At 32.8% G+C, this 27,975-nt stretch overlaps 1 protein-coding gene across 1 annotated transcript in view; it reads right to left on the reverse strand.

Annotated features, from left to right (window-relative positions):
- The window catches only part of PKHD1 (PKHD1 ciliary IPT domain containing fibrocystin/polyductin), a 621,489-nt gene that overhangs the window by 134,158 nt on the left and 459,356 nt on the right, over positions 1–27,975 (reverse strand). Inside the window, 3 exon segments of the mRNA XM_051996694.1 lie at positions 24,596–24,753; positions 25,397–25,565; positions 26,722–27,600. Of these exon segments, the coding sequence (XP_051852654.1) occupies positions 24,596–24,753; positions 25,397–25,565; positions 26,722–27,600 (1,206 nt within the window).

Genomic DNA, 27,975 nt, shown 5'->3' on the forward strand with positions numbered 1-27,975 from the left:
GGGGGAAAAAAATTGACCTTGGGTACATAGGATGGTGAGGAGGAGCTTCCTCCTAACCAATTATTCCTGGCTAATTAAATGATAAACTCAATTGTTTTTACCAGCTTAATGAGTGGTCAAAACTCTCTAAATTTTGACACCTCAAGTGAAACCCCTAATCACTTCACTCTTGTTTCAGTCATATTTTTTAAATGATAAAAAGGTAGTGATTTTTAGTTCAGTTTGCTTTTGGTTTTTGTCTATGAAATAGACAGTATTGATACAATATGTAGAACAAACAAAACTGTGAAGGACTAAAATTGGTATTATATTGCCAAAGACATGTATAGAAGATGAGACAAGAGTCAGCTTATTGATTCATTCTGATTTAATTCAAGAAACATTTATTAAATGACCCATCATTTGCAAATGGCTTCACCACATATAAGGAATACCAAGACAAAAATGATACTTAGCTTGATACATAGCTTTTTTTTTTTTTTTTTTTGCTTTGCATACTACATTATTTGAAATCTTTGCAGTGCTGGCCAATTTTTTAAAAATTCCTCAAGGTTCATTACTGTAGTATGACATAAAAAAGCAACACTCTCCTGAATCACTAAGTACTAATATAAGCACTTGCTCCAATTCTGTCATTACTTTGAAGGCTGCGATAATAAGATATTGATGGGCCAGGAACTTATAAATAAAATCACAGTGTTTTCTTTGTATTTAGAATATTTTAGATTCATCAAATCCCAGAGAACTGAACTGCTATGTCTTTCTACATGTAAAAGTTGGGGGAGGGGATTATTTTTAACATCTCATTATCCAGTTGCAATATCTTGTGTTTTATATCTCCTCGGTATCTTTTAAATACAACTCTTATCCTTTAGTCACAAAACTATTAGTCTCATTCATACCCTTATCACCACTATCTTACCTAGATTATTGCAATAGCTATCTAATAGGTCTCCTAGTCTCAATCCATCACTTAATCTATCACTCCAATATATCCTCCACAGAGCTGATTTTCCTAAAGTGTGGATCTCACCATGTCTCTCCAACCAATAAATTCAAGCAGATGCATCTCTTTTGATTTTAGGATCAAATATAAATTCTTCTCTCTGAAACTTAAAAGCCTTTCATAAACTAACCACAATCTGCTTTTCTAGCTTTCTCATTTATTTTCCTCCTTCCTGCTCTCTATAATCCAACCAGACTGGCCTTTTCCTACACAAACACAATGTCCCATTTTCTACATTTCAGGTAATGTTTTACCAGGAGTCAGTGAGGTTCACTTTAATCCTTTAAAAAAAAACAGTCTTAAGACTTAAGGTTTTGATTTAATCTAGTCTCCATTGCCAGAAATAATATCTCAATGTGTATTTTTATAGGGTGTATCAATCAATCAAGTATTTATTATACACTGATTACATGCCAGATATTGAGCAAGGTATCGAGGATACAAATATTATTATTATTTATTATAAATTATATTATCCCTACTTTCCATGAACTCATCATATTTCTAATACTAAGAAATATTTAGTATATCATCTATGAGAAAAGAAGATTACCGAGTAATCTTAACTCAAATGTAAGATACTTGAATGACATTTAATGGAATTTTTTCTTTGACTAAGTCTCCATTAATAAATAGGTTAGGGAGGACGGAGGAAATAAAACTTAAAAGCATCTAAGAAACTTAGATATCTACCTTCCAATAGCATTTTGTATTTACTTCAGGTCAATAAGGGCAAATAAGTATTTCTAAACTTTGTATCTTTTTAAAAGTATATACATTTATATTCATCTAACTAAGCTATATTTAAAAGATTAATAGGTATTGAAATCAATCACTGTTAATTTTATTAATGGCATTAACACTTTATGTTAAACATCATGAGTTAGGATCTGAATAGAAATGTTAAAAAAAATTTTCCCAACGCTTCCCTGGCAAAATATTTAATTTAGCTTTCATATTCCACTCTACTTATAATAATCTTATATTCCCATGAAAAATATTTCCCCCTTGGATTACCTGAGTTAAACATTTAACAGAATCATGAGAGGTGGAACAGATTTTAGAGATCAGCCAATTGAACTCCTTACCTAATGGATAAATTATGTTCACATCCTAAGAAATTAATAAGCCTCTAATCAACTACTTCCAAAAATAGAAAGTTATTATTACATGAAGAAGTTCCTTCTGTCTTTGATTGTTCTATTACTACATACATACATGCACAGAGTATATATAGTATATTGTGCTGTAATTTTCCTCCTTATAACTTCCACTTACCACCAGAGGATGAAATACAGAATTACTTAAATTTTCCTTCCTTGTTAATCTCCAAATATTTAGGGATACATTTTCTCACCTAAGTGTTCTCTTCTCCCCAGACTTCTTCCATGAATCCTCACTTGACATGACTTTCTCCCTATCCAAATTTCCCCTCTCTGGACATAATATCATTTATCAAAGTTCGACCTATAACAGAACAGAATACTTTGTGTTTATCACGTTTCTATGCACAAATGCACTGAACAGGGCTCAAAATATAGTAAAATCTTAACAAACATTGTTGAACTGAAGGTTCTATGGAGGTTTCAAAGTGAAAGCCATGACTTCTATTCTCTGGAAGATTACAATTAAGATAAACCCATGAAAAAATAATGTAAAGCAATATGTTAGAGCTAAATGAGTGGCATAGACAAAAAATTATGTAGGAATTGAGAGGAAGAAGCTAGTCCTTATAGCTAGGATTGTTAGAGCGGTCTTCACAGAGGACAAACTTTTCCTCCCAATAGTTAACTAAATCATTTTATAGAATCTTGCTTTATCTTGAATGATGAAAATTATGTTTTCATTTACTTTCACAATTTTAAAAAGGTATCTTATTTGAAATGGGTCATTAATTATTTACTTAGTTTGTTAATTACTTCACTGATTTCATTTTAATTACATTTTTATTAAAAAGGCAGCTTGATTTAAGGGATGAAATATCATTCTAAAAATGAATAGAATTAAAGTCTTGCACCATTTCCATTACTGATAAATTCTGTGACTTTGGGTGAATCACTTTAACTAGAAGGGCCTCAGTTGTCCCAGATATTAGATGTCGAAAATGCATTCCAAATGTCTGATTTTCATGATACTGGAGAGGATTCTGAGGAGATGACAGAGTAACATAGGAAACATGATGCTTTCTAAAATTCTCCCACAAACATGACAAAAATATGGTCTCAAAGGAAATTCTGAGAAGCAGAAATAATTAAGAGTTGGAGTAAAGCATTCCTCAGACAACTTGGGAAGTATCTTAGGAAAGCCCAACCAGATTAGAGACCTGTCTTAACTAAAGTGTAAAAACTGCCAGGCATTCTCCATAGAATCTACAAATACTAAATCCTGGAGGCAAGACACAGACTTAAAAGCAGAAACCTTCCTCAATGGAGAGTGTGGATTGGACTGCTGAATGAGGGAAGATTGAAGAACTCTCCATGGTTGCCAGATGCCAAGGTATTTTGACCAGACACAGTCCTGGTCTATGGGTGTGGGTGGAGAGGAGTAAACATGTCCCAGCAGAGGAGCACGGACTCTGCTGGCTGTGGGCATTTGTAGAAGAGCCAAATCCCTGGTCTTGGTTTGTTTTCAGGGAAAAGGAATGAGCTGAATTTTGCACCTGGGGAGAGGCACTGAAGGGAGAAAGAGCATTTGCTATGATTTTCTTGTTGGAAACTCCAAGCGTGGTTCAGAGGTAGAGAAAAGTAGGTGAAGAAGGGTTTACAGAGAAAGCCTAAAAAACAATGGTACATAAAACCTTCAGGCTGAGATATTATCCCCCACATGTGAGGACCAGAATTTCATTATAATGATAAGCCACTAAGAAAAATAATAATAATAATATAATAAGCAAATAAGAAAGAACCCAACCATAGATAGCTACTGTGGGCAAAGAGATTTGGGTTTATATTCAGTCCATCATGATCTGAAAAAATGCATTTACTATTTCTACTTTTCTGCATTTGATTTTGAGGTTTTTGTACCCTAACACATGCTCAATTTTTGTATAGGTATCATGAACTGCTGAGAAAAAAGTAAACTCCTTTTTGTCTCGATTCAATTTTCTCCAAAGATCTATCACACCTAACTTTTCTAATATTCTGTTTAGCTCCTTAACTTCTTTCTTATTTATTCTGTGGTTTGATTTATCTAGTTCTGAGAGAGCAAGGTTGAGATCCCCTACTAATATAATTTTGCTGTCTATTTCATCTTACATTTCTCTTAACTTCTCTAGGAATTTGGGTGCTATACTACTTAGTACATATATGTTTAATATTGATATTGCTTCATTATTTATGGTAATCTTTAGTAATGTTGTTTCCTTCTTTATGTATTTCAATTAGATCAATGTTTCCTTTTGCTTGATCTGAGATCAGGATCACTATCCTTGCTTTTTTTTACTTCACCTGAAGCACAATAGATTTTGCTCTAGCCCTTTACCTTCACTCTGTATATATCACTCTGCTTTAAATGTGTTTCTGGTAAACAACATATTGTAGGATTTTGACTTTCAAACCAGTCTGCTATCCATTTCTGTTTTATGGGAGAGTTCATCCCATTCATATTCACAGTTAAAATAACTAATTCTGTATTTCCTGACATCTTATTTACCCTAAGTTATGTTTTTCTCTTTCCTTTCCCGCTTCCCTCCTCCAATCTGGATTTATATTCAGAAGAAGAAAGTGAAACAAAACAAAATAAAACAAAACAAAAATAAGACATTCCTATTTGAAAGGTCACAAACCCCAAATGAGTTCCTGAAAGAGAAAATAAAATAAAATAAAGTGAGAGGGACTGAGTAAAAAATTAGTGGAAAAAATAAGAGCAATCTTAGAAAATCCAGAAATTTATGAGGAAAAAAAAATCGACCAATTGAAAAAAGAGATCAAAAATCTTTTTTAATGTATTTATAATACATTATAATACAATGTATTTATAAAACATTATAATACAAAATAAGACAGAAATAGAAATAGAATAGAAAAAAGAAAAACAGAAAAAGAAGGGGAAAAGAACATTGTCATATGTCCAATAGAGCATCTTGGAGGATTCAAAAATATAACAACAAATTTCCATTTTAAGAAAGCATATTATATGTATTACATAAGAATATATACAAATATATAAGAATAATATATATATATATATATATATGTGTGTGTGTGTGTGTGCGCTCATCTTTTCTTTACTTCCTTGCAGATTATTCTTTTGTTCTCTGATTTTTTTTACTTTATTCTGTTTTTATCCTTTCATCTCCCTCCATGTCTCCCAAGCAGGCTGCATATACACACACCTTAGACAAAATCAAACTTAAAAGATTCAATCAAAAGAGTTTGTTAGCCATTGTATTATATGTTATTATATGTTGTATATTAGCCATATTAAAATTGTTTTAGATACATGTTTGTACATGGATAAAGGTGTGTGTATATGTGTGTCTCAGTATATGTATGCAGGCATGCAGTGCTATGTATGTATAAATAGTTATAAGCATATATGTGAGAGTCTATGAGTAGTTCTGAATGTATATGTGTTTGTGTGTGTATGTGTGTGTACATGTATATATCTACATATAAAATCTATATCTGTGCTTAAACTATAGCCTGCTTTGGGGACATGGGAAGAAATGAAAAGTGAAAAACAGTAGGGCCCTACTTTTTATTTCTAATAAATTCTACTCCTGATCTTTGTTATGGTGTTTTTGTATATATTACTAAATCTCCTTCTACCCATGAAACCATCTCTTGTCTTATTTTCCCACCCTTACTTTTCTTCTTTATCTTTTGCCCCTTTATCCTAGTCTATCCCTCTGCATTGCCTTATACATTTTGAAGGGTACTATACCCTTCAATGGGTATATATGTATGTATGTATGTAGTGTTGCCTATTCAACCCATCCCTCATATGAGTAGGTTTTTGGAACTATGAGCTCTCCTCTCCCCTTTAATAGAGCTTCTGATTTGGATCTTCCTCTGCAGCCCATTTTTAATAAGATAATTGCTATTTTTATCTTTCCCTAGACAGTATTGCTTTTAAGAATAAGATCATACTTAATTCTGCCCCAATCTTTCCTTTGAGCTATCCAATTATTAATGTCACTCTCAAATATAGGGCATACATCTCCATGCACAAAACATAAACAATGCGTTCATATGGAGTTCTTTGAAATTAATCTTTGATATTGGTTTTTATAAGTTAAATTTTCTATTAAGTTCAGGTTTGGTTGAGACAAAGTTCTCAAAAATCTACAAGTTTGTTGAATGTCCTTTTTTTCCATTCAATATTATGGATAATTTTGCTGGCTATTTCCTCAGGCCTAATTCTTTGGCAGTTATTGCCCATATATTTGATTCCAGGACTATGGTTTATCTATATCTATATAAATATAGATATAGATATATCTATAGATATAGATATATAGATAGTATATATGTTGCTAAGTCCTGTAAAATTCTAATTGTATATTTGAAATTTTTTTTGGCTTTTTTTGCAAAATTTTCTTTTTGTTCTGGGGGGTTTCAACATTTGGCAATAATATCCATATGTGTTTTTCATAACAGATCTCTGACCTGCTGATGGTAGATTTTTTTTTCTATTTCTACTTTCCCCTCATATTCTGTCACTCGAGGGCAATTTTCTTTGATTATTTCTTGCATTATTGTGTCAAGGTTCAGGTAGTCCAATTATTCTTATATTTTCTCTTCTTTATATGTTCTCATGATCTGTTGTTTTTCTTATGTTTCACATTCTGTTCTATTTTTTTTTTCATTCTTTGTATTTTGTTTCATTATTTCTTTGTCTCTAATTTCAGTAGTTTCTCCTTGCCCAATTCTAATTTTCAAAAAATTATTTTCTTCTTTAAGATTCTGTATCTCCTTTTCTAATCAGTTAACTCCCCTCCCCCGCTAATCTTATTTTTCTTGAATGGTTTTTATTTTTATTTTAGTTTTTCCTCAATTTTTCTCATTTGATTTTCATATTATTTTTCTTTAGTTCTCCTATAAATTCTGTCTGGGCAGGTAGCTATTTAACATTACTCTTTGGGATAAGAGGCTTTCTCTGAAAATAAACTTCCCTATTTCCATAGCAAGTTTTTATATTTGGGTTCTTTTTTCTTTTCCTGTTCATTTTTTTTATGATAAGTATTAGTGCAAGTACCTCTAATCCAGGGGTTGAGTGGATGATGTCTTTAGCTTCACTTCAGCTCTTCCCTTGACCTGAAACCCCAAACCAAAAACCCCACCTTCCTGCAAGTGCTCAGTGCCAGTAGCATCCTTGCTACTGGAAGTTTAGTGGAAGTAGGTTTAAAGTGGAAGCAGGTTGGGAGTGGTAGTGCTAGAATCTTACTTATATCATAATGGATTAAAGAAGTAGCTACATGTATTCTTAGAAGGATATATGTCTCCTAAAATTATAAAGAAATAGAAGAATGAGACATTAAGATAAAGGAAGGACTTTTAGTGGGGTGCTTAAATCAAGAAGTAAGAGAATGAGGTGGGAGGACAAGAAAGGAACTCAGAAGAGTACATAGGTAAAAGGACTAAGAGGGCAAAGGGAGCGGATAATAGAGGGTTTCTTTTAAAAGGGTGAGGATGAGAGAGGTAGTGGTTAAAACTAAATTAGACTTGTGAGGATCCATAAAGTAAAAAAAGAGGGAAAGAAATAGAAATAGTGAGTAAAATGAGTTGGAGAAAAATGACCAGCTAACAAGGACAAGAGTATCAATAAAGCAAGAAAGATAGAGGAAAAATTATGAAGCAAAATGAGAATGATTCAAAAGTATATACAAAAAGCTAACAAAGAGAAGAATGACTCAAAAAGTAAAATTTGGCCAAACAGGAAAAGAGTTACCAAAGGTCACCGAGGAAAATAATTCCTTAAAAATTAGATTTGAGAAAAGATGGTAGAATAAGTTGGTAAATTTCAAACTCTCTAGATTTCCTTTACAAATAGAACACATTTCTGCTTCTGGGCAAACATTGACTGGTGAAAAATCAAGACTTGGAGCAGAATATGGGTCCTTCAGGTACAAACCGAGAATATTTGAAGAAAAACCCAGGCTGGGGATTAACCCATAAAAGGTGTAAACACCTTATCACTATCTCCAGCACAAAAACCAAGTGGGAAGCCCTGGAGATAGCTGGATTTGGCTGAGGCCTCAGCAAGAACCACAGAAACCTTCACTTCTCACACAGTGTATGGAGTCAGGGTCTGAGTCAGGAGAGCTGAGTGAACTTCAACTAATTTGGAATGCTAGGCCCAACTGTACTGCAAGAATGTGGCCCTGGGTTAAATGAACAAGTATACCCAGTAATGAAAAAACAGTGAGGTAGGGATGCTGCAGGCAGTGGGCCCTTGGAGCTCTTACTCTGAGGTACTAAGTCAGAGTGGAAAGCTGAGGTGAAGCCAGAGGTGCCATCCCCTACCCCACAATTGGAGGGGCTTACACTAATACCTCTTATTTTAAAAAAATTAACTGGCAAAGAAGAGCCCCATCAAAGGAACTTACTATGGAAACAGGGAAGACCAGGGATCATCTTCAGAGAAGCATACTGACATAAATAAAAAGCTTCTTCTACCCCAAAGAGTAACATGAAATGGCTCCTCTATGAAATGGAGGGAAGATGCCCAGAGAGAATTTATAAAAGAACTCAAAAAAGAATTTAGAATTCAAATGAGAAACATCGAGAAAAAACTAGTAATTAATAAAACCAACTAGAAAAGGGAATATAGAGTCTCAAAGATGAAAGTAATTCTTTGAAAATTAGAATTGAGCAAGGGAAAGCAGTGAAGCTATGAGGGATCAAGAAATAACAAAACAGATTCTAAAGAGTGTAAAAAAGAACAGAATGTGAAACATCTCATAAGAAAAATGACAGATCTTGAGAACAGATCAAAAAGAGAAAATATAAGAATAATTGGACTTCCTGAAATCTGTGACCAAAAAAAAAGAACCTTGACACAATAATGCAAGAAATAATTCAAGAATATTGCCCTGGAGTTTTAGAACATGAGGGAAAAGTAGAAATAGAAAAAAATCCACTGATCATCACCTCAATGAGAGCCTTTGTGGAGAACACATAGGAATATTTTTGTCAAATTTCAAAAAAACCCAGATCAAAGAGAAAATTTTACAAGAAAAATGAAAAAAAAAAAAACAATTCAAATATGTTAGAATTATAATTAGATTTGGACAGGACTTGACAGTAGCCACAATAAGAGACCACAAGTCCTAGAATCATATCTCTGATAATCAAAAGAACTAGGCCTGATGTCAAAAATATCATCTCCAGCAAAATTATCTATAATATTGAATGTAACAAAAGGACATTCAACTTTTGGAACTTGTAGATTTTCAGGATTTTGTCTCAACCAAACCTGAATTAATAGAAAATTTAACATGTAAGAGCTAATATCAAAGATCAAAGATGAGTTCAAGGAACTCAACATGAACAATTTTTTTTTATATTTTTTTTGTTACCTGTATGTTTAAGAGTGACATCACCAAGAGGATAGTGCAAAGAAAGACTGGGGCAGAGTTAAGGTAAAAATAGCATCATGTCATGCAAATGAGGTGCAGAGAAAGAATAGAAACACTCGTGAGAGTGAAGAGGAGAGCTCATAGTTCTAAAAACCTACTCTCATAGGGAACTGTTAAATAGGCAATAATATATATATATATTTATATGTACATAAAGATATTTATTTATGTATTAATAATAAATAAGAATATAATTATACATATAACATAATATAATAAATAAAATTATATATATATATATATCATGAAGACTATAGTACCCTCCAAAATCTATAAAGAAATAAGGGAGAGATGGGCGGGCAGGATAGCAAAGTATGAGGGAAGAAGATAAGGGAAGGACCTATGGTTGGGGGAAGGTTTAGTAACAGCAAGGGAAGTTTAGGAGCAGAATTAAAGCAGAGTCAGCAGCTATAAGAAATATATGTGTGTGTACGAGGAGGGAGAGTGAAGAAATATTACTTTTATCAGAATTGGCTCAAAGAGCAAATAACATACACATTCAAAATGTGTATAAAAATTTATTTTATTCTGTAGGAAAGTATGAAGGGGAGAAAATGTAAGAAAGAGGGAGGATGATACAAAGGAGAAGACATTGGGGGAGAGGGTGGTGAGAAGCAAAAAAAAAAAATTGATGAGGGACTGGGGTGAAAGAAGAAAGAGAATAGAATAAACAGGGGAAAACAAAATTAGCAATAGTAACTGTGAAAAGAATTTTGAAGCAAGTTTCTCAGACAAGGACCTCAAATATATAGGAAACCGAATCAAATTTTTTAACAAAGAACCATTTCCCAATTGATAAAATAATCGAAAGATATCAATAGTTTTCAGATGAACTAAGCAAGCTATTTATAGCCATATGAAAAAATACTCTAATACACTATTGATTGGAGAAAATGAAAGTTGAGACAATTCTCATATCCATTAGATTGGGTTATAAGTCAGAAGGAGAGGGAGACAAATGTTGGAGGGAATGACACTGATACATTATTAGTAGAATTATAAACTGATTCAGTCATTCTGTAGGCGATTTTGGAACTATGCTCAAAGAGCTTTAAAATCATGCATGCTCCTTCACCTAGAAATACCACTGCTAGATATGAGACCCAAAAGAGATTTTTTTTAAAAATAGAAAAGGATCTATGTGAACAAAAATATTTCTAGCAGATTTTTTTCTCAAGGCAGAATTGGAAATTGAGGGGATACCTATCGATGTGGGATTGGCTGAATAAATTGTTGCATGTGCTTGTGAGAAAAAAATTATTGTTCCATGGGAAATGATGAGTAGGATACTCTCAGAAAAAATCATGAAAATCCTGCATGAGCTTATGCAAATGAAATGTACTGTATACAAAGTAATAGCAAAGTTATGGGATGGTCAACTCTGAATGACTTTGCTATTCTCAACAACACAGTGATACAGGACTACTTTGAAGAATTTATTATGAAAAATGTTTTCCATACCCAAAGAAAAAGCTGGTTGTGTCTGAATACAGACTGAAGCATACTTTTTTTCATTTTATTTTACTTCAGGGGTTTTTTGGGAGGGATAGGGAGAAATCTATGTTTTCTCTTGAAACATGATTTTTTATGGAAATGATTTGCATAATTTCATATATTCCTTCTCAGTGTGGGTGAAAGGAGAAAGAGAATAGAATAAATAGGGGAAAATAAAACTAGCAATAGTAACTGTGAAAAGAATTTTGAATCAAGTTTCTCATTGTGGGGGAGGACAAGGAAGAAGGAAGAGAATCTGGAATTCAAAGTTTTAATAATAAATGTTTAAAAATTGTTTTACATGTAAACGGGAAAATAAAATTATAAATACTAAAAAAAAAGCTCAAAGAGGGAAAAGAATTGATGAGCAGGATGCTTTCAATAAAAATTTGGGAAGGCATATGAATTCATGCAAAGTGAAATGAGCTGAACCAAGAGAACATTATATACAATAACAGCAATGTTGCACAATGATCTTCTGTAAATGATGGAAGCGTTTTCTGCAATACAATGTTCCAGGACAATTAATCCCTAAGAACTAATGCTATCCAATCTCCAAAGAGAAAATTGACAAACTCTGAAAGTAGATTAAAGCATACTTTTTTAAACTTTCTTTTTATTTATTTTTTATTTGGTTTATGTTTTCCCCTGAAACAGGGGTAACATGGAAAATGTTTTATATGACCTCACCTGTATAATCAAAATAAAATTGATTTCATAAGATAAAGGAGGAATGGGAGGAGAGGAGAAAATTTGAAACTCAAATTTAAGAATATGATTTTTACATTTTTATGTGTGATTGGGAAATACATAATATTTTTAAATTAAAATGGAATCGATATATAGATCTTACAGTTGTTTACATTGAAATGCTATAATTAAGTCCATGGTAGTTGAAAGGAAAGAGTATAGAGAAAAGAGAAGATCCAGGGTAAAACCTTGAGGTTTCATTTTTTTTTCTTTTCACACATTCTTTCTTCTATTCAGACTGGTTAACTCATTATTCTCCATACTGTAGTCCTACTATGTGCAAAATCTTGTATTAGGTGATAAGGAAACAAAAATAAAAATAACCATAACTCTTGCTTCAGGAAACTTGTAATCAATAAAAGAGGGGTGTGTGTGTGTGTCTGTGTGTCACAGAATTAAGTATAATAAAATACAGAAAGTAAAGTTGTCAAAGATAAATCCAAAGGGCTACTAGGAAAATTTGAGGGGAAAAAAGAATACTTTTGACAAACAGTTAAGTTCTTATATAAATATTAGGAGTATTTTGGGATAAAACAGACAAGCAGTAAGACTCCAAGGATTCCAAGGCAGCAACTTGAACAGTAACAGTAACAGAAGCCACAGCATAGCATCAAGGCATAGCGTAAGGAAAGTAAATCTATAAATTAAAATGAACATTCCAGACTTTTGAATTACTTATAATTATTTACCCTGACCCTTTCAAACATAAGCAAATAATTATTATTTTTTTTCCTTTTTTTGGTACTATATCTATTTTCATCTCCCAAGGAAACTGAAAGCCAGTCTGAAGCTCAGCAGTCAAAACTGCCCCAGATTTGGAGGAAACAGTGACTGCCACTCCGCATCCATACATAGACATTTCTCACTATGCTCCCCTTGTGACCATATATCATCAGTCAATGGCAGTTATCTTGAAAGGAGCATCCAGGAAGAGGGGGAGACAAGAGGAGCAGGAATATAGGTAGGAGAGGAGGAAGGAAAGGGAAAGAAGGGAAGACACAACAAGAGAGGGAATAAAGAAGTTTGAAACAGAAAGAAAGAAACCATCGGTTGCTTGTGCGTGACTCTCTTTCATATGGAATTAATGGTGGTTTAATGGGGTATGAAAGGATGTTTTACTGGAAACAATGAGGAACAATTGTCTAGCTCACGTTTCATTTCACAGGTCATTATTGCATTAAGAAGTAAATCGACCAAGTCCGGTAAATAACAGTCTGTGTATTGCCGAAAGCTTCAAACCAACAATCTTAGCGTCACCAACTAATATCTCTGTCATTTTAACCCTTGCAGGGTTGTGCTGGCGGGCTAAACAATTACAGTCTTCACCCAATCTTAGCAGGTGAGTTCAATTCATTGCCTCTCTTGTCCCTCCTTTTGCAAAATCCACAAGACCATATTTTAACATTGTTGTTTTGTTGATGAGCCAGCCTTAGTCAACTGCCAGCTCTGGTGGCCTTGAAAAACAACCCCCATTTTTAGTGAGCGCTGCAGGCGTCTTTAAGCAGACTGCTTCCTCTGCAAAATTAATTGCGGCAAAGCATAGTGTTCCCCCCTTGAAGCTTTTTGCAAGCTAACACTCAGCAATTTGGGTGGGTCACAGATATGCCTGATAGAACCAAGGAAAATGAGCTCCATTATGCTTTATAATAAAGTTCACCTTTGTCTCACTAAGCATTGTTCTAGGCACCAGAGATCCAGAGTATATACTGCCTGAGATGTCTTCATATTTGTCTCATTAACTCTTTGGGAATTAAGGGGAAGGCCTTGGAACAGGTTGTGTTTAAAAAAGTTTATGCTTAGACAAACTGCAGCTTTGACACTGATGGAATTCATGATCTATCAGTGATGGCACTCTGTACCAGTCAAACTTACATTTGATGGTTTCACATCCAGTATAATTCTTGCCTTACCAAAAATCCTCGAATGAGGATTCACTCCATTCTTCTGTTTTTTAGAATATTTAGGATCTTTATGTAGCCATTGCTTGGGCTGTTTATTTGTTCTCTCTCATTCTCACATGTTTAGCCTTCCAGTTTTATTTATATATATCCTTTTCTCACTTTGGACAAATTAACATCCACAGAATTAACAATCCACAGGAGACAGGAAATCAAGGAATGAAAATGCATTTCTGTTTCTCATGAAAGAGGAGCATATATTGGACCATGTTCAGATATCCTCTACATATTTACATAGGGCATGAACAACTCAAAATACTGTGCAGTGATTAATTCGTTTAATTGTTTGCTGAGTCAGAATTCCATATAGATACTGAAGTGATGATTACTGCTCCTCAGATTCCCTCTTCTTAATGGCTTTGAAGTCCATAGATGACCTTCTGAAATGTTGGAGAATCTAGTGGGAGATGAAAATCTTCTCCCATCTGTCCTTAGCTCTGAGATTTCCTGCTAGATAAGCCTCTTCCTTGATTAGATCTAGTTCCTTTTTTGTGTCTTTTTTCCTTTGAGATGTTTCCCAGTAGTAATTGATCTGAATTAGTAGAAGGAGTTTCCTCATTGGGAATTCCCTGTACCAATAAAATCAAAGGTCTAGCTAAATAAACTAATCTCTATGTTACAAATTACTTGAAAATAGAGATTGTGTTATTTTTTCATCTCTATATCCCTAGTATCTAGATCGTACAAGGCATATGGTGAGATTTACTATTTATTCCATTAAATTGAAAGGAAACTAACTATTCTTATATCCCTCTGCTTTCCATTGCCAATTTCCAACCTGAAAGATTTGGTATATGCTAGGGAACAGTATACTTAATCACACACTCTTAAAAATAAAAATAAGGTTTTAAATAGCAGGATATTATAGCAAATCTCACCTTTGATGTATATCTGATCAAGGAAAGATGAGGGGAGTAGAATCTCTATTTCGAAAAAATTGGTAATTAATTATTATTATTTTAGCACACATTACTTTATCAAACATGTTGGGCAAGAACAATCAGACCAAAAGGGAAAAACCATGGGATAGATTTGAAAAAACAGAAAAAGTCAACATAGCATATGTTGATTTATATTCAATCTTCTTAGTTCTTTTTCTGGATGTAGATTACATTTTCTGTCCAAAGTCTATGGGGATTGCTTTGAACAGAATCCCTATTTTTTATACTACATTCACCAATATCACTAACAGATTCCAGTTCTCATGGCTATTCAGCAAATTTGGCTGATTCCAGAAGTCCTTTAATAACTTAATCAGACTGAATAGGGCTTTGACATCTTCTACAATTAATGGAGTGAAGCCATATTGTTCTTCAATCTTTGCAGGGTAACACATGAAAATGGCATGGAAAGGTCACAGATATGCATCACTATAGAAATATAATATCATCAGAATACTATATCATCATGATCTTATTATGATCCTGTTATTCTGATCAGGTCTCATGGACAAAGGATATTAGAATACTGAAAATAATTTTCTCTAACTAGCTCTGTATCATATCATAGGACATCTTGTACTACAAAGAGTCAGTAAAGGTGAACTTCAGGGGATATAACATCTGCCTCCAATCATGGGAATCCGTAGTAAAAACACATCCCACATGGTGCATTCATGGCATGCCATAACTCAGTCCAGCTATTTGAACATCGTCACTTCAACCTCAAAATGGCCTCATGGGCCAGTGAGCAGCAGGTGCTAGGTTAACACCAAAGTTTCAGGGTTAAAGAATCAGGTGGTTATTGCACAAAAAGAGATAGTAATGAGCTTCAGCTTCTGAAGAAGCATATCATCTGGAGATGTGCTGACTGTCCATGAGCTATATTGAGAATTCATTATAAGGGCAACATGTTCTTTCAGAAGCTGAATTGAAAGACAAGAGAACTCTCATGCTCTGGACTAAAATTCTCTCTAACAAAGGACAATTTTATATAACAGATATTACATTTCTGCTTTCATAACACCTTCCAATATCACTTACTGACTCAAAACATTAATTAAACTTCAGAATATGATTACTAAAAGCAAATTTCTTAGGACTCACCCTTTAATAGAAAACAAAATGACTATTATTTTAACATCCATTGTCTTCCAGGGATGTTCTATGGTTCCAAATCATTGAATGTCATATCAAAAAATAAATTTTGAGTATCCCAAAGGCAATGGAATGATATAGAATAAATATGAATAACTTGCAGAATATTCCCAAAGAATAATTGCACTAAAGAAGTGATATAAAGGATATCCTCAAAGAGATGTATGATTACAAAAGGAGATAAGTGGGTTCATAGTGATAATCTGTAAAAAGTCTGTAGATTTTAATAGTATCTACATAATGTCAAAAGATTTAGATCTAAATACGTGGCTTAGAAATTTTATTGGAGAATATGGATAAAGGTAACATAGAATGAGCAGGTACAATTAATTGGATTGTGATATGAAAGATTGAAGGGTATATTTTTATTGATAAGATCACAGAGCCATTAAAGAATCAAAGTAACTTTGCACATACTAAATGAATAAGCAAGATTTGTTTCATTACAATGAATTTAAGTAAGGTAATAAAATTAGAGAAGATGGACTTTGAAGATACATTAGATTAGAACATTGCTTTGAATAACATGCCATAAGAGCTGATGGGGGTGGGGAGGAAGCTGTATTTGCTTGTATTCTAGTTTTAAGGCATAAAAGAACCCTTTCTTTTGGTACAAAATTTTCTGATTACTACTTATATACAGAGAAAGGAACAGGAAGAAAAAAGGAGAAAGGAAAGGGAGACATAAAAAAAGAAATCAAAGGGTCAGAAATGAACTTGGAGCATATGAGAAATTTAATGGATCGAGTTTTATGAGAACAGAGGATATGTATTTGTGAGAACTACATAGGCAAGGTGGAGTCAGATTGTGAAATCTTAGAATATGTTTACATTTGACACCTCAACAGGAAACCCTTTTATGTTCTTGTGGATTAAGCTGAAATTAGCAGGATGGCTTTTTTGGAAGAGTTGTCTGTTGGTAGAATTCAGATAGATTGAAGGAGAAGCAGAGAGATTGAATAGCAATGCTATTTAAACAGTTTAGCTCTGAGTTGATGCCATGATTTGTCGATTGAATAGATTTACAAGATTCACAAGAACAAAGAGTCGGAGGAACCAAGTATGATTAAGGTTTTGAGTCTGGAAGTTCAAGAGAATGATGATTCTATTGACAGAAACTAAGGAGTAAAAGGAAAAATGATTTCACTTTTGATTGGGAGCAAATTAAGTTTTAATTTATGCATGGTGCTTCTAAAATAATGGCATAATTTACTGATAATGTTTTCTAGACAATAAGAGTTCAATTGAGAAATCAAAGTTATTGCTATAAATTTGTTTGCTATTGGTATTGAAATAATAATAGATGAACTCTCTTAGTAAAAGAAAACATGGTGAGAAATAAGTCAGCAGACAGAATATTAGGGGAATGGCTGCAGTTATAGGTGAAAAGAAGATACAAATGGAAGAGGACATTGATAAGAAGAAAGAGAAGTTTTCGATTTAAAAGAGACCTTGGAGATGACTCTAAATTCCTCATTTTGCCTAAAAGGAAACTGAGGCTCAGAGATCAATTACTCAATCAGCAAGTATTTATTAAGTATTTACTATGTGCTGGATACTAAGTTTGCAAAGAAAAAGAAAAGCAGCCCTACTCTCAAGGAACTTACATTCAAATGTTTAGGAACAACACATAAATAAATAAATACCTTCACATATGATATATAAAGAACAGATACAAATTAACTTTGAAGAGGAAGATACTGGCAGCTGGGTGGAAAAGAGAACATTTTTTAAAGAAAATGATATTTAAGTTGTCTTTGAGGACACAAAGAATGATTCCAAGAACAATCTAAGGAGAAAAAAGTTAATAGTATAGTAATAGTTAGTAGAAGTTATTAGTCAAATTAGAATAAAACCTAAGTCTCCCTTAATGCTGCCTATTCTATATACTATCAGAGAAGTCAGGTTAGGAAATATTTTCAAGGAGACAGTTATCAACAATGTATATATATATATGTCATTAGAACTACTATGCATTATTTTAAAAATCAGAAAGATTCAGAAAGAAGAAATTTCATTTTAAAATAACTATAGAGAATGGAATATTTGGAGTCTACTTACCTATATGTAAATAAAAAAAATATTTGAATAGAGTTAGAAAAATAAGACTCATAATTATGAAGGAAGATACTATCTGCCTTAAAAGAAAAAACATAGTACAATCTTATATAGATGCATATGAATGTATATATCTATGATTATCTATTTACCTACCACCTTATCTATCATCTGTCAACTTGTCTGTCCGTCTGTCTGTTTCTATATGACTGTGTGTGTGTTTGTGGTGTATATGTGGCTGTGCATTATAGACTTCTTATAAGGAGAATGGGGAAGAAAAGCAAAAAAGAATAAAGTAAAAAGAACATAGCAGAAAACAAAAGAAAACCTAAAAGAAATCAAAGAAAATATGGACAGTTATGAACACAAGGTATAGTTTTTATTATTGTTTTCTTAAAATGAAAATGTGTTGCTTTATATTTTCAATCCTATCTTATATTCCACTGTGCATGTGGACACTTTTTTCTTTTCCAATTTTATATTTAAATTAAAATAAAAAAATAAATTTTAGAAAAGAAAAAGTTGCGAAAAGAGAAATTATCTCTTAATAAATAAACTAAATAAAATAAATCCATAAACACCTTTTTAAAACATATATAAATATAAATTATTAGAGAAATATTAGTTATTCATTGGTAGGGAAAAACAATATAAGAACAATAGTACCTAAATACATTTAGTTATTCAGCACCATACCAATCAAAAAACCAATGGGTTACTTCAGAAAAATGGAGGGAAATAATGAAATTAATGTAAAGGAATAAACTATCTGGAATATTTAAAGATAATGAAAAAAATTGGTAATGATGAGGGAATTATTCCTACCAGATCCCAAACTATGCTACAAGAAGTAATCATCAAATTATCTGGGTATTGGCTTAAAAAAAGAAAGAGCAAAAAAGGAGGAAGAAAGAGAGACAAAGAGACAAACAGAAATATAGAGAAAAGGGAAAAGAAAAAGAGAGCAGAGAGAGAATAGGGGAGAGAAGAGGAAAGGAGAGAAGAATACAGGAGAAGAAAGGAGAGGGAAAGGAAGAGGAAAAGAGAAAAGAGAGAAGAAAGAACCAATACTAACATCTAATAAGAAATGATGCAAAGATTATCTTCAAAAAATATGGGAATGCTTGAATGAACTGATGCAGATTGAAATGAGCAGAACCAGAACAATGTACATACAACAATAAAAACATTGTAAAAAGGAAAATTTCTGAAAGACTCAAGAACTCTGAAAATGCAATGATCAATCATGATTATATAATAACATTTATGAAGAAATGTTGCCCATCTACTGACAGAGAGATGACATTAAATGTTTAGAAAGAGAAACACAATTTGGGGCTGGTTGACATGAATTTGTTTTGTTTGACTATCCACATTTGTCACAAGAGTTTTGTTTTTCTCTATCTTTTTTTTCTCTCTAATTTTCAATGCCAGGAAAGAGTGATGTGGAAAGCAGATATGATCAATGAAAAACAGAGTAGCAAATTAAGTCATCAACATTTTGATACTATTCTAATAAAAAAACAAAAACTTTTTTTTAAGTGAAGCGCTTTGTAGAAATGAGGAAAACAAACATTTGGAGAGTGTTAATATTTGGGCCATATCAAAATAACAGAAATAATACTTTCTAATTTGTCATAGATTTACTATGAGACCTATCAAATTGCTGTGGAAGTTCTTTTTAAAATAACAAATTAATTAGATAATTCACTTGGAAGAGCAAAGTATCTGGAATTTAAAAAGATAAAAAGAATAACATGAATTAAAGGGCCTTCAAACTCTCCTATATAAAATATTTATAATCAAAACTAATATGTACTGCATAAAAAAAGAAAATAATCATAGTAATTAAGCAAAACAATTAGAAGTGATGAAAATTAGTTTTACAAACTCAAAATACAAATTACTACAGGAAGCACTCAATTTTTGACAAAAAGAACTGATATTAGACCAATATCTTAAACCTTATACCAAAATAAAAACTCAATCTGTATGTCAGGTAAACATAAAAGACCATGCCACACTCACACAAACACACATATCTATATCTATATCAACATAGATATAGATATATGTGTATGGAAATTAGATACTTTTTACAACTTTGGCTAGGGAAAGAATTTTTAAGCAAAAGTTATAAAAAATTATATATGACCAATATAGATAAATGTACTATGAAAAAACAAAAAAGTTTTGTACTAGGAAAGTCAATTGAGATAGAATGACAGATGTTGTAAAGTATAAGAAAAATATTTTCATCAGATGTCACTGACAAAAGCATGATTCCAAAACATAGGAGAAAGTGACACAAATTTATAACGTAAATTTTATTCCCTGATAAATAAGTAGTCAAAAAAAGGAACATATAATTTTTAAAAGAAAAAATGTGTCAATCACCACATAAAAATATGCTCAAAATAACTAATGGTAAGAAAAATCCAAATTAATACAACTCTGAGGTTTAATCTCATACCATACAAATTGACAAACAAAAAAAAACTGGATGGATAGTATTGGGGGTAAAGGGGAAAATGCCATGGTGATGTAATTATTAATGGAGTTGTGAAGTGTCCTAGCCAAAGTGGATTTCAATTAAAATAGATAGAGATAGGGTTTCAGAAATATACCTATAAATTCACTGGTGGAGGAATTCTAGGTTGAGGAAACTCCCTTTATCAATGAAGTTTGGAATTTTCTTTATAAATAATAATCTTAGAATTGCACTGAGAGATTATATAACTTTCTAAGAGTTTCCAAGTGTATCATTGTTCTTATTTTCCCACATCCCCTCATTTGACATTTTCCTTTTCTATCACTCTATCAATTATAAGATATCACCTCATTATTGTTTTTAATTTGCATTTTTCTAGTGAATAGTGATTTAGAGCATTTATTTTTCTTTTTTTTACTATAAATGGTTTTTGTTTTTTTCTTCTGAAAAATGCTTGCTCACATCCTTTGACCCTTTATTAACTGGGCAGTGACTCATATTCTTTATACATTTGAGTCATTTCCCTATATATTTGGGAAATGAGGACTTTACCAGAGAAACCTGCTATAATTTTTTACCAGTCTCCTGTTATCCTTCCAATCCTGATTACATAGGTTTTTTTTCCATGCAAAAACTTTTTAAATTTAATGTAATCAAAATTATACATTTTATTTCCTATGATCTTTCTATGTCTTATTTGGTCACAAATTCTTCCCTTATCCATAGTTCCTACAGATAACATTTATACGTTCCTTTAATTTGCTTATATCACTTTTTATGTTTAAATCATCTACTCATTTTGACCTTATCTTGTTGTAAAGTGTGAGTTGTTTTATACCTCACTTTCTACTGGTTGCCAAGCTGACCTTTTTTTTTTTCTTTAGACACTAAAAGATGAAAAATTCATAAATACATATAGACAACATCACTTCTCATGAAGTAAAAGGATCATAGCAAACCAATTCAATCATATCAATCATTTTTACAATTTGCATTTTCCATTATGACACACCCCACATCAGTTACTGAAACATCTTAAAAGATTGCATTGACTGGATAATAGTGTATTCACTATGCACAAATTGATGCAACTATGTTTTCACTGTGTCCATGCAATCAAATGTGGTGGATGTTTACTTGTTTGCTAATAGGGAAAAAATATCTTTTTCTGTTTGGTTTCCCAAAGTTCCTAATTATTGATTATTTCTTTGATAAAGAGAAGTAGAGATATAGTAATACTAACTAGTTAAATTAATCAATGAATACAATCCTAACAAATAATTTAGCCTCTATAATAGTATTTTTGAAGGGGGAAATTATCCATCTTAATTGTGTAGATTTATCAAATTAATGATGATATGATCAAAGAATAATTATCCTGTTAAATCCCTTATAGTAAACAGAGCAATCGGTTAATTGCCAAGTCACCACCTGGTTTTGTGCTATATGAGTATCTGTGTATCTATACATTTATGTGTCTATCTATGTATCTATCTATTTATACACACACACACATATATATGCCATTATATTATTATATTTACATATAATATTATTCAACAGAAAGTGGGGAAAAAGGGAGGAGGAGGATGTGACCACAATAAGGAGGATGAAAAGTACAAGGAAGAAGATGACAAAGATAACAAGGAGGATGAAGATGAGAAAAAAAATTGTTATGATTAAGAAGAAAAAGTGGTGAAGATAGATAGGAAGGAAAGATGAAGAGGGGAAAAGAGAAGAAGAAAGAAGAGAAAGGAGAAAAAAAGAAAGGTCATGTTTCTAAAGGGAGGTAACCCTTTAAATTAACCACTCAAATACAAGAAAAGAAATGGAAATTGCTGCCTTGGATTACGTGTCCTTCCACATCTTCCTTTACAAATCAAGCATGGAAATCCTTCTGACTCACAGTATGTATTCTTTCAGAATGTGATCACAGATTGTTATGCTTCCACTCCATTTGAAGTCAAGGCAAGTCAGAGGGAGGGAGAAAATAAGGTATAGGAAAAAAGTTCGCTTTGGAATTTACAAAGTGGTACTGAAAGCTTTATCTGTCTCTGCTTGGGATAAAAACCCTTGCAGTCACATATCCCAAAGATTCTAATATTTTCTGAGCCTCCACTATGCCTTTATATTTTAATACCCTGACATCTGGAATCCTAAAAGTCTAATGTTTAACCATAAATATCTGCTGAGATTAAAGAGCTATATACCAAGTTTCAATCTTTGGGGCCTATAATTGCTTGGGAAAAGAGAATGGTATTTCCCCCTCTAGCTAGAAAAAAAAAGACCTTTGCACACAGAGATATTGGCAGACAAATTTTCTAACAACCGTTTCTTCTCTTCATTTTTCCCTCTCATTCCCTACCCCCTCCCTTTTCCACTCTTCCATTTTATAATACCATCGCACTGTCATTCCCAGGACAAATGGGGAAAATAGAAGCCTAGACATCTTTTTTTTTTTTTTTTTTTTAAGATACATTTCCACGTATAACAGCAAACAGTGCAGAAAATGCTAGTCACTCTAGACTCTAAGCATTTAGAGCATCCACCCCAATGATGTTTGGGCTTTACCATTATTCACTCACAAACCACTTCATCATTCCCTTGGCTGACAGGTCAATGGCAGCTTTATTTTCTTTTTTGTCAACCCAATCTTTTATTTTTGATTTGAAGCAACAGTCTCTCGTAAGACCTCCAGTGTGGTAATGATATCTTTCTCTCAGAAAAGATATTTAAGAAGTATTTCACAAAGAGTTCCTGGTGAGTGCAATAAAGGTGCATCAAGTAAGAAGTCCTACCTCAGTTACGATAGTTTTAACTGCAAGAAAGTGTTAGCAAAGTAGAGAAAGGTTTATTATCTTTTTTTTTTCATTACAATGAATAAATATGGCATCTTTCCAACACTGAGTAAAGCTTTCCTTTTCATTGACAGGCATTGTAGAGGAAGAGGAAAAAAATCTTGATTTGGATTACAAAGACAGAGTTTTTCAAGAACCAGCTCCTAAGGTGAAGAGCTATATTATAAATGAGTAAGTGATAATCTCTGTGCACCTTAATGCAATCATGCAAAATGGAGATACTATAATCATATTTTTGCTTCTTAAATGACAGGATTGGAATGAGGGAGAGGGGGAAAACAACTTTGCAAACCTTATAAGGCTACTGGGCATCTAGACTATTATACAATTATAATGGTGTTTTAAGGTTATTTACTATTAGAGTAATTAGGGAAAATTAAGGTATTAGAAAACATTTTTTTGTTCTATATTAATGCAACAAGAGCCAGGTTGGTATGGAATAGATGGACAGCTGGCTATGAACCAGGAATATTCATCTTCAAATTCTACTTCTGACACATACACTGTGTGACCTTGAGTAACTCACTTTTGTCTGAGTTGTAGACAAGTTTTTATGACTATAAATTACCTATATGCATAGATAGAAAGAATTTCCTCATCTAGGACTTTCCTATACTGATTAAATCAGTCCTTACTATATATCAGCAATTCTTAGTCTAGATATTTTTCTTTTATTTTTTTCTATCTGAGATATAAAGAACAAATGTCATCAGTCAAAGATTTTTTTCCTCCAATAACCTTCCCATACTATGTTGCTCATTTAAATTTTCCCATGGAACAAGAATGTTTATCTTTTAATTATGTATTAGAAAACAGATATTTTAATATTTTTACAAATGGCATGCTGCCCAAAAGTGGAAGCAAGAAAAAAAAAAAAAACAGGATTTCTTTCATTATCCAAGATAACTGGGGGTAAAATATGCAAGTATGGACTTTGTCCTTAGTGGCAAAATAGAAAGAGAAATGTGGTTTATTTACATCACCTTTCTCTATAAATAAATATAGAACATTGTTCATGAGTATAATTACTAAACCTGGAATAAAGAATAACAAACAATAACAAAAATACTTTCTATGGCTATTAGACTACTTTGGATTTCCTCTTATGCCCATAGAGTAGCTATACAATAGACAATATAATTGGCAAAATCCAGTCCTAATTCCCTTCCTAATTTTTTTTATTAATTTAGTTTAATTTTGTTTTGTTTTGTTAGCATGCAGATTATTTGAACTCTCTTTCCCATATATATACACATCTCCCCCCAATAATCATGTTCTAGACTTATCTTAAGATGCAACTGACCTGTGCTGAAGCAGGATCCAACACTTTCTGACTTGGATTTTGGAAAAACAGAAATTGTTGGTGGCAGATCGAGGGCACTGCCATCTAAGTCTTTGAAAAGGTACTTTATTGGACCTTCACAGTCCAATTTGGGACAGACCATTTCCACTGTTTCCTTCCTATGGTAGTAAATAAGAAGAAAATGTGTCATTTAATGAAAAGAATAAAGAAAATCTCATATTGGTGTTGTCATTTTAAAAAAATAATTAATTCAAGATATCATATCTGTTATATCTATAGTAGATGTTATTTTAGTTTTAGAAAATATTCTAAAGTTTATGTTTTTTGTCATGAGGAAGAAGGTCATCTTCTTTATACATTCTGATTGAGAATATGGAAGAAGAGCAAATTTTTAAAATTAGGATATGACAAAATATACTTAACACTAAAGCAAGGGGTTCCTAATATCAGATCTATGAAATATTAAAAAACTCACAGCAGTATTTCAACACAATTTATTTCCTGTTATTTTATGTATTTTATTTTATTTTCATTTAAATAAATGATTCTGAAGTATATAGATTTCTCCATACTGTCAAAGGGGTCCATAAAATAAAGGTTAAGAACTGCTGCACTGAAAGACTTAGGAAAATAATTTAACTTTTCTTGATAATTCTGAAGATATTTTTGGCCCTAATAGTCTTTCAAATTAACCAATAAATATACATTATTATTACTAATATGAGATTTGCAGAGGCATCTAGTATTACTTAAATGTGTTTGGGCAATTATCACTTCATTTCCATAGGATGAAAATAGTACCTGAATTGAGGCAGAGAGAAGTAGAACTTGTTCCGATCTTTGACCCTGAGCATCTTTGTCCTCTGAGCTGTGATTGGGGGCATAATGCCAGTGCTATCAGGATTGGGCAGAATACAGACATCTAAGTCATTGCTATAGCAGCTGTTCACAAAGTCAGAAAAGGTGACTCCTAAAATGGAAAGATAAAAGTATTGACTACATGAGAACCATCAAGCACAAGAGAACTAAGCCAGTGTTTTGTGACTGTGATTTTTTTAAACTATTCCATCATTCAGTATTCTCCTATGTAAACTTCTATGGTACAGAATATCGTACCATATCTTTTGGTACAATTTCTGGAGACAGATTACCTAAATTCAAATCTCAATTCTCTTGGTTACTACCTATGTAACCATCCACAAGTCATTTAATTTTTCTGGGTCTCATTTATGAAGTGAAAGCCAATGATGATATTTATAACATCTAGCCTTTATGTACTTTTTAAAGGTTTCACAATACTTTACATGCATGATTTTGACACTCCCAATGAAAAAGCCAAGGCTGAGAGAAATTAAGTGAGTTGTTCTGAGTCACACAGTATCTGAGGATAGGATTTGAGCTCCAGTCTTCATTACTCCACATCCTACTCTCTATCTACCTAGATGCTATCTTACTGTCTATTAATTCACCGAATTTTTTTAATGAATCTTAATGTACCGAAATAATGGCTCCTTCTAGTTCTGAACTTAGTATAAGAAAGAAAAGTCGGAGTATTTCAATGTGTCTTTCTTACTAGAAAGAGAATAATGTTCTATATTCTCATGTGGCAATCATTTTCTTCAAAGACTTGACTCATTTATTTTACAGATGGGCAAACCAAGGGAAAAAAAAAAACAAATTAAATACTTTCAGAATGAGTCAGTAGCAAAAAAAAAAAAATCTGCCCATTAGACCAAGAAAAGAACACGGGGCAGGAGTCAAGTGACCTGGATTCTAAGCCCAGCCCCCCTAATACTTGTCTTTCTGACTGCAGGCAAATCAGTTCAGTTTGATGTCTTTGTGTCTTTATTTGCAAAATGGAGGTCATTCCATTTGCCCAACCTATCTTTTAAAGTTGTAAAGGACAAATGAGAAAATAGTTATGAAACTAGCTTGGAAAAAATAAAAGCATTTAGACATAAGAACTTTTCTACTATTTATGCAAACTAGAATCCTGGCAGAAGGCTTGAGGCAACCTACTGATTAGATTGCATTGCACTGACCATGCTTGTAAATAAGGAAGGGGAACCCAGTGAACCCAAATGTTTGTGCCAAGTGGCTGAAGTAAATCCACATGGTCAACTAACCGTCAAGCTTCATAATTCCTAAGACAGAAGGATAATTCTTCACTTTGTGCCATGCATTTTGAGGCCATTGGTTTGGTTCCCCAGTGAATCCAGGCCACAATATGCCAACCCGACCCCCTCTGAGATTACGTGGGGCTCGATCTCTTGATGTGAGTTCAGCAGAAAGAGGTTTAATTCTGTCTTCTATGCAGTCAAAAGAAGAGCTTGTGGCAACGATGATTGAATTCCTGAGAATTATCTGTTTCTTTTCTAAGGCACACTGTTCAGGAGAGGATGCATATACTAATGGAAGAAGGCCAATGACATTGTCCACCAGGGTCACGTTATCTATCTCCAAATTGCTTTTCACATGGAACATGGCCCCATAATCGAAGTTCTTGTATGAAAGGAACCCAGAGATCCCAGTACAGTTGTATAATCCATCTCCTTTATACAGATGGAGTCCATGAAGGCTTGAATGGACCACATTTCCAATCCAAAGATTTTCAGTCATTGAACAATTATGCCCCCTGATATGGAAGCCAATTCTCTCTGATCCTGCTATAGCATTCCCTACAAGGTTGACATCATTGGCCTGGTTCAACTTGATTCCTGTTACCCAGTCCATTGCTTTTTGTGGCTGCTTTGTCAGGACAACAAGGTTCTTGATGAGAGTGTGATTTTGACCTTCTAGATCAATACCATGGCCAATAGTATCAAACAAAACATTATCATATAAGAAAATTTTTTTGCTGGAATATACATAAATACCCCCTCCACAGCTCTGGTGCACAGTGGAAGAGATGATCCAAGATCCTAAAGATACATTATTGAATTCAATAGATGGATAGAACAAAGATCCAAAATTCTGGATTTCCACATTTGAAAGCTGAAGAGTACCTGAAAATAGAATAGACATTATTATAGCACCCTCTCCAAAAAAAAATTATAAGGAAAGTTATGTTTAAAAGCAGCAGAAAATGAAGAATTTCCATGTAAATATTTTTAAAATCCCACTATTCTCAGGTATAACACATTCTTATGGGCAAAATCTGAATAGAAAAAGCTGGTTAAAGGTTCAGTAAATAGCTCAACAAAGGGTCTTAATATCATGTGCATTTATCTGTAGGTCTAAGTTAGACTCCTAGAATAAATATAGAAATTAAGATCCCCAATTCTATAGCCCCTTAACATTTATAAAACACTCCTGTCCTGTCCTCTCCAGGAGAATGTAAACTGTTTGAGAACAGGGATTATTTATAGTTCTGTCTTTGT

The sequence above is a fragment of the Antechinus flavipes genome, chromosome 4 (genome assembly GCF_016432865.1).
Source record: "Antechinus flavipes isolate AdamAnt ecotype Samford, QLD, Australia chromosome 4, AdamAnt_v2, whole genome shotgun sequence".
Taxonomy (NCBI): Eukaryota; Metazoa; Chordata; class Mammalia; order Dasyuromorphia; family Dasyuridae; genus Antechinus; species Antechinus flavipes.